This window comes from Centroberyx affinis, unplaced genomic scaffold, assembly GCF_046629955.1.
Source record: "Centroberyx affinis isolate AG114_WGS23_722 - 3 ecotype Tasmania unplaced genomic scaffold, CSIRO-AGI_Caff_v1 ptg001765l_1, whole genome shotgun sequence".
Classification (NCBI taxonomy): Eukaryota; Metazoa; Chordata; class Actinopteri; order Beryciformes; family Berycidae; genus Centroberyx; species Centroberyx affinis.
In genome coordinates, this window is record NW_027280162.1 from 11,579 (window position 1) to 19,534 (window position 7,956).

At 40.9% G+C, this 7,956-nt stretch overlaps 1 protein-coding gene across 1 annotated transcript; it reads left to right on the top strand.

The window, feature by feature from the left end:
• Positions 1–814: 814 nt before the first annotated feature.
• On the top strand, positions 815–7,631 carry chp1 (calcineurin-like EF-hand protein 1). The gene is made up of 7 exons (XM_071529083.1): positions 815–1,228; positions 1,689–1,761; positions 3,094–3,174; positions 3,884–4,011; positions 4,135–4,196; positions 5,063–5,185; positions 5,960–7,631. Exons 1-7 carry the CDS (start codon positions 1,162–1,164, stop codon positions 6,011–6,013), a joined length of 588 nt encoding a protein of 195 aa, XP_071385184.1. The 5' UTR covers positions 815–1,161; the 3' UTR covers positions 6,014–7,631.
• Positions 7,632–7,956: the final 325 nt, after the last annotated feature.

Below are 7,956 nucleotides of genomic sequence, written 5' to 3' on the forward strand. Positions count from 1 at the left end.
TTTCATATAGCTTACACTGTCTGATCCTACTTACAATAATGTAGTGGATACTATGAATTTACATCGTAAACGCGTCAGGTAAAAAACTGGGTAGACTTTATGTGACAAATTAAAAGGTGGTAAACTGACTTGTCCATTAGATCAGTCCTGACTTACAACAGTTCAAGAAAGCATTGCTCTGAAAGGTTGATTTCAAGCTGTCTGTATAAAGTCATAGTATTATTGTGCAGCCTACACTGACCCCGTGTGGGTAGAAGTGGTATAGCTGCGTAGTCTCGCCTGTTGTAGCCATGCTGCCTTCAAGTGCTCCTCGTAAGCTCGTTCTTTCGAATACACAAGTAATAAATACGACTTGACATTGCGGTATTTTGGGGCAGAAAAAAATAACAAAATGGACACTAACAAAAAAAAGGTTTTGGTGGCAGTTGTTTTATCGAATCAAATTCCACACAGCTACTTTGTTGCTACGAGGATAAAATGTTCATGTGGCATACAAATTAAGTTGAATTAATGTTTTTGCCACTTTTACCATCAATTGTTGCCATGGCTTCCACGGTCTCCACCCGCTAAATGGCAAATCTCAGCAACTCGGTTATGACAGCAAATTCCAACTTTCCTAGTCCGGTCGTTTTTATCCCTTTGTTGTGTCCTAGGTGAATGTTCACCTCGTAAGTACGATATTTGCGGCAGCACTTGAAAGCAGCTGTCTGTTCTGAAAATTGTATTTCTGTGTCAGGCGGCAGTGGGCAGGCCTGCACGTCGCGTCATCGCTTCTACCTGCCTCTTCTGCCCGCCCACTTCACGATGCAGGAAGATAGCTAGCAGCTAAACCTCCTTGGTGGCATGATAACACGACAGACCTCTGAAAAGCTTTCGTAACGAACGGAGTACACAACAAGTACATCGCGAAGAAGACGGGGAACAGCTGGATTGGACTGAACTCTCTCGGCTTTCTGACTAATTGCCAGCTCATTTTACGACAAGAACACAACAAGCGTAACGTTAGTAGTTTAGCTCGCTAGCTTGTTTGCTAACTTGTCGTTAGCTGTGTAACCTCGGTCCGAGGTGCTCTGTCCGGAATCTCCCCGAGATCTTCTTGTACAGCTAGGTTGCGAAAGACAGCTGGCTGGTCTGTACTTGTATTGGTTTTAGCATTTCACCATGGGATCCCGAGCGTCCACGTTACTCAGAGAAGAGGAAATTGAAGAAATCAAGAAGGAGACTGGCTGTAAGTTGAGCTCGGACTAATTCCTGGGCTGGAGGGGGACACAAACACTCGTTGACATGAATTACTTTAAATTATATACGTTACCATTCTCTGTAGCTAGCCAGTTGCTTTAATCCTAACCTTCCTCTACACCCTCAAATGAACTAATAAGCATTGGGGATAATAGCATTAACGACATAGCTTTGTATGGCTTTAGTGGCAGTGCCCGTACTTGCCACTCTGGTATCCCGTGTATCTGAGAAATACTGCATACTTACAACCTCTGTGTATGAAAAAAGTTTGTGATGACACTTGACAGTTTTGGATGCTACAACGTTATGTGTATTGTTAATGTAATGATGCCCAGTTTCACACATTTCCCACCCCAATATTTAGGTGAAAAGCATTTTTGCCTGATGCTCTAAACCCTGTTTTGTGGTCAGCTGGTCACATCTCTCTGGCTCTCTGTGTCCCCCTGCAGTTTCCCACAGTCAGATCACTCGCCTCTACAGTCGCTTCACCAGTCTGGATAAAGGTGAAAATGGCACCCTCAGGTAAACAATAACACAAACACCAGGATGGGAAATGAATACAGATAACACTAGCCAAATGCTGGTAAATTTATCCTGAGGCTGACTAGTTTGCCTGATTTCCCAGCCTATTTGGCAGGTCACCAACCTGGAACTAGGATGTTCTTTTCTATTACAAATTTGGCCTGTTAAATTACAAAAGTGTCTGAATTTTGGAAAAACCCTGCCTTTGTGGCCGGTGGAATGAAAAGTCTAAAGAGTTCTAGACCAGACTAATAGTTTTAGTGTGAAGGCAACAATCAAAATTCATAGTCTCACACACAGCTTTGTGAATTGTCATTGATGGGAGATATTAAGGTGGTGCGAGTCTTATGTTAGGCTTCATAGAGGTTGTGTGTGAAGTCTTTTATGTTTCATATTATCACAGCACAGCCAGATGTGAGTATTCAGTTGAGAACTCAGTATGACATTTCTTAAGTTCGTGATTAACCTCTAGCTCTATGCATAATCTAGACAGAATGAGCAATAGGTGAAGAAATGGCTAATCATTGAATGTTGGGAAGCTTGATGCAAAGTTTATAAGCACTCAGTATGACTGTTTCCACATAGTCCTTTACTAAGAGGGTTCATAGGGAGATCAGTCATTCTCGGGAAAAACAATAGTTTGTAGTTTCGTAGTCAAAGACTTTTATGTTTACACATAACAAGTGGTTGGATCCCCTTGTCCTGCACCAAGGCTTTAAGTCATGGTATGCAGTTGGCCGCTGTCTCCTTTGAGTCCAAGGTGACTTTTTTTTTTAATCATTCATCAGTTGCCACAACAGTCAAATTTTAAATATATCTCACCTGGCAGACACACTGTCCCATTGGTGGCTCTGGCAGCCAATAAAGACGCAAACATACACTCTTACACTCCTCTATTTCATCTCTGTAACATGTACTTTTACAACAGGATAGGACTAACTTTTGTTGGATTACAAAATTCACTGGCCACACTACAACTATTTTACCAGCCAAAACAATTTTTAGAACAAAAAGGGCCTTTACATATACCAGCATTTGACTGGTGGCTGTTGTTAATTTCCCACTCTGTTTGCAGCTGTTCTTCCACTGTTATCATATATTCATTCAAAATGAGTACATTTGTTAAGAATGAGGAAGACTTTCCCTTGTGATCATTGCACTGATGCATCATACCCTTTTATAGCTGGTGATAATCAGTTATCTGTCAACTTATCTAAGATCTGTGGTAATTTGGTGTCAGGGTTCGAACCAACTCCACAGATATTTTGTCATTTATTCCCTAAAATATATTCTGCTGGATTTCACCTCCATCGTGTCTCCTCATTTCTGCAGTCGAGAAGATTTCCAGAGGATCCCGGAGTTGGCCATCAATCCTCTGGGAGACAGAATCATCAATGCGTTCTTTCCTGAGGGGTGAGTCGTCGCTGTTGTCGGCCTGCTCTCAGCGGTGATCTTGTTTTTCACAAGACTATACATTATAGGCTTGAGTCACAATCACCACAAAGCCAAACCACGCCATCGTGCTTTTTAGTGGTGATTCTTTAGTGGTGGTTCTGCAGCCTTCAGAACCTTAGTCTTTTTCTGCCAACCTTGCTAAGAAAAATCAAACCGGGGTTTTGAGCACAGCAAGTTTTGCCTGTATATTAGGCTGTTCTTTGGCCAGATGGTTGTTTTGTCAATCTTGGAGCTTACATAAAGCTTGACCACTTGTTTTAAACCTGAAGTTTCCTTTCCAGTGTATCATTATAATCCCAAAAAGTCAGATGTGTAGGCGTCTTAATTTTAGCTATGGCTTTTAATGGTTTCAGATGTGCTCTTGTCTGTCTGGTTTGGTTTTGGCTTGTGTGGTTTGGAACAGCTTGAGAACAGAGCCAGAGGGTCAGGGTAACTCCTTACTGCAGGCAAAGAATACACACTCTGCTCAACGGTATTAGATTACAACTAATTAGGGTTTTTCATTGTTAGCCACACAACTTGTGTGTATTATGTGTAGTAAAAGAGTAATTTGAGCCAGATAAAAACCCAGTGATGGGTTGTTTCGAATCCCTTAACCAGAAAATGGAAGTAAATATAATTTTTTCCTCTGTAAAATGTCCTAAATTGCATGTCTGTTATTGGTCAGGGAGGACCAGGTGAACTTCAGGGGATTCATGCGGACCTTGGCCCACTTCAGACCAATTGAGGACAACGAGAAGAACAAGGACCCCACCGCCAGCGAGCCGCTCAACAGCAGGACAAACAAGTTGCTCTGTGAGTCTAGAGCTTTAGTCACATGGGCGTGTCTGGACCACTCTCATGCACACCCAGAGCAGTTTGTGAAATGAACATATGTCTCTCATTAGCCTGAAGACCTGTTTCTTTTTATATTCTCAGTTGCCTTCCGTCTGTATGACCTGGACAGAGATGACAAAATCTCTCGTGATGAGCTGCTACAGGTGAGAGGTTTGGTTTGTGCCGTGAGTTAGGACGCTGAGTCACGATACATTTTGTGAAAACAACTGTTTGACACGATAAGGAAATAAAGGGGATGATGAATAACACAATCCCAAACACGCCTTTTCCTTATGGTCATGGAAAAACAAAAAAAAATGGAGCTAGCATTGTTGCCACTTAAAATATTTGCTTTTCGTTCCACGCATTAACAAGAAGTCAGATGCCATTGTGTAATATCTACTACTCCTTCCCTCTAAGTACTCCTTAGAGAGAGGGATTTCCATGTCGATGAGGAGAAGACTTTGCCCCTCTGCTGATAATGATGCGATATCTCACCTTAACTACAGGTTGATTTCTCCCAGACAGTCTAATATCCTGTATTTTGTCTTCCTGTGTGCTCTTCCCATGTTATTTGTACCCCTGCGAAGCCATCTCGGTTTCGGTGACATTGTGTGACCTGCAATTGCTGTAAGCCCGGTGTTAAATGACTCAGACGGATCTCTTGTTTTGCGCAAAACATTTCTGTCTTGCCTGCTTCATGTGCTGCACAAGTCTGCACGACTTAAATGTTCAGACCTGAGTAACGTTTGTATGCTTATTTTTCAGTAAATATGTGCTCACTGTATTGATAATCGTGTAATTCCTACAGTCCAGTGTGGCTGGTGTTTACTTGCAATTTAACTGAGACAACTACACATTATCTTGTGTCGTACATAAATACATGTAGTATTAGCATTGTTTTCAAAACATTGCACTATTTTGTGTAGGTCTACTTCATGGAAAATCTGTTGTTATTTCATCTTAGATAGGAAGTGTTTTTCATTGGTATTCATTAACCCCAAAGGAACTTTTTGTCCTTTCTTTACAGGTGTTGAGGATGATGGTTGGTGTAAACATTTCAGATGAGCAGCTCGGCAGTATTGCTGACAGGACCATCCAGGAGGCCGACCAGAACGGAGACAACTCCATTTCCTTTAATGAATTCATCAAGGTACGTTTTGTGGTCAGAGGAGTAGCATCAGCATCTATCTTAATGAACGTGTTGAAAGCTATCCTGTCTCTTAATACTAAACATAAATATGGCTGCCTTGTTGTGCTGGTGAAACTAATTAACAACGAAACGTATGCCATTTGATGAATGTTTGTATTTTAAAGGCTTAACCATGTACCAGAACCATGAGTGTATTTATTTTTAGCACCGGTGGCCCCAAACTACAGAGCTGGGGAGAGGCAGAATGAAAAAATACATTTCGAGGCCATTTTTACTACATCAAGGGCACAAGATGGTATTGCGTATATGCACAAAATAGATCCCGTGCCCTTGTTTAATTAATATGAGTGCACAAGATGCATATCATTCACTTGTTTTGGTTCATTCGTGCCTTCGTTTTCCTTATTCTGTGCGACAGTTTCATAGTTTTTGCACACATGTTTGCATTGATTTATTTAGTTAAATTAGCCTGATATTTTGTTGAATAAAGACATATTGATTGATATATTGTTGATTTAAATTTTACTTTAGTTAAAATACTCTGATTTAGTTATCAAGGCATTTTTCCACTCAATTGCACATTTGATATATTGTGCACATGAGTTAATACTTCGTAAAAAAAAGCAGGACAGACGCTGCCGGGCTCCATAGAAAACCTCTTACCCTGGGGGTGAAATTGTCATGCTCTGCCCATTACACAGTACAGGACCACAACATAGAAACATCCAGTTATTATTGGCAGCTAAACTTACAGTGTTTTTCTTGTTTTCTTAGGTCTTGGAGAAGGTGGATGTGGAACAGAAAATGAGCATCCGGTTCCTACACTAAGTTGCTGTGTTTTCTGAGTGGAGCCTCAACATGCCAGTTGATACAGGACACAAACCCATCTCAACCTCTCAATGGGCCGCAGTGGCCCACACTACAAGTACATGCTCTCTGACCAAGCATTAGGTAGATACTGTCATAGATCTTGAGTTTCTGCCTTTGCACTGCTCTGTAAACAAAGGGAAAAGTTGCGTGCCTTGGGTTGTGTTGTGTTATGTCACTATGTATTTTTTCCCCCCAGAAATGGAACATTATTTATTTGCAACTTTTTAGGGGGTCACCGCTGTTCCACTCTTATTCACGCGAAAAATTATTTTATACCATGGTACGGCAAGGCTTTTGCTATAGCAGTGAGTAGGCAGAAAAGGCAAGGTCTAGCCATTTAAGCGTACTCGCGCTGTTCTCTTCCATGGATATATAGCACGTGTTGCGTCTTTGTCCTTATAAATATGCAAATGTTGAAAGTAAACCTTTAAGTTGTACAATTCCACCTAAGAAGAAAGGCAGTGTTTTTAACACTAACAGGATCTTATGACTCCTCTTCTTTGACTTGTGGCAGAGCAAGTCTGAGCAGCCTGCAGCTGTGAGTTTGTCCTTTGTTCCCTTAAAGCAAAGCAGGATATTCTGGATAAATTCTTGTGTGTTTTACTCACTGAAGTGCCATGGTTTTGGTTCCCCCTCGTAAATATCTCCAAAGTACACGGGAACCTATGGTCATGTTTGTGTGTTTTGTTTTCATATGGGTTAACCCAGCTACTGCCAATAGATTGTAATTGCCCGTTTCATTTGTTGGACTGCAACCAAAATGAATTTGACCTTCCCTCAAAGCCAAAATCCACTTGGGGCCTGCTGGAGATGGAGCCAGGGCCAACACAACTATTCATTACATTTGAAAAACAATGACATAAATTGTGACAGAAAGACTGGAAATTTAACACTAAATGCTGCTAGCTCTTTGGCTAGTACATTTGTCTACTCTAACAGCCACTTTAACATTTGGAGGTCATATTCTATTAAAACCATAGCTGACTGGCAAAATGGTGAAATTGGTTGGTGAAGTTAAGGTGCCACTGTGGCCTGCATACAGAAGGTTTTCCTCCCTGATTGAGATTTAATATTTAATATTTAAGCCCTGGCTAACACCGTCTGGCCCTGTAGTGGAAACCAGGCTGTGGACCAGTTAGTGCAGAGACTTCGAACAAGATAGAACCAAGATAACTCGCTATGCTTCTTCACATGATCGGCTTCATTGTGGCTCAGAAACCATTTATGTGTTGATTATATGCACTGCTCAATATTTGTCTTGCATTTTGTTTTCATCAGGCTAGTTCCAGGTACTGAAAGAGGATTCATTGCATTAAAAGTATATTTTCTGTACAGGCCCATGTGCTTGGCCTGAAATGCAGATGTAAGACCATTGATCTTTTATGTGATTGTGAGTTTGTTAAATGATTTCTAAGAACACCTTCCGGCTACTGAACGCTGGAAATACAACTCGCTCATTTTATTAATCAAGATGTGATGATCAATCAAATATAATTCAAATGTTATGTGATGTCTAGGTCTAGGTATTATCAAAATGATTTATGAATTTGATTTGAATAAAATAAGTGCCATGCTATTTATGTGTCATTTATTGGAAAACGATTGTGCCTCTCAGTTTTCATTTCAGTTGAAGAACATTGAGGGAGAGACAAGTGACTTTACCACCAAAGACTAATACCAATACTGATATTGTTATGAGGCTATAGGTTAGGGCCTGGGTACTTGTGTATCAAGACTCTTCCAGGCTCCACATAACAAGATTACATAATATGCCCTATGGGTCAGGGTCTGAGGGTGGGATTACATTCAGTTCAGCATACTTTCATTGTCCATGGGGGAAATTCAGCTTGCAGCAAGGCACAGTAAAAAAACATAAAACAGTCAGTTTGATGTGAGAATGT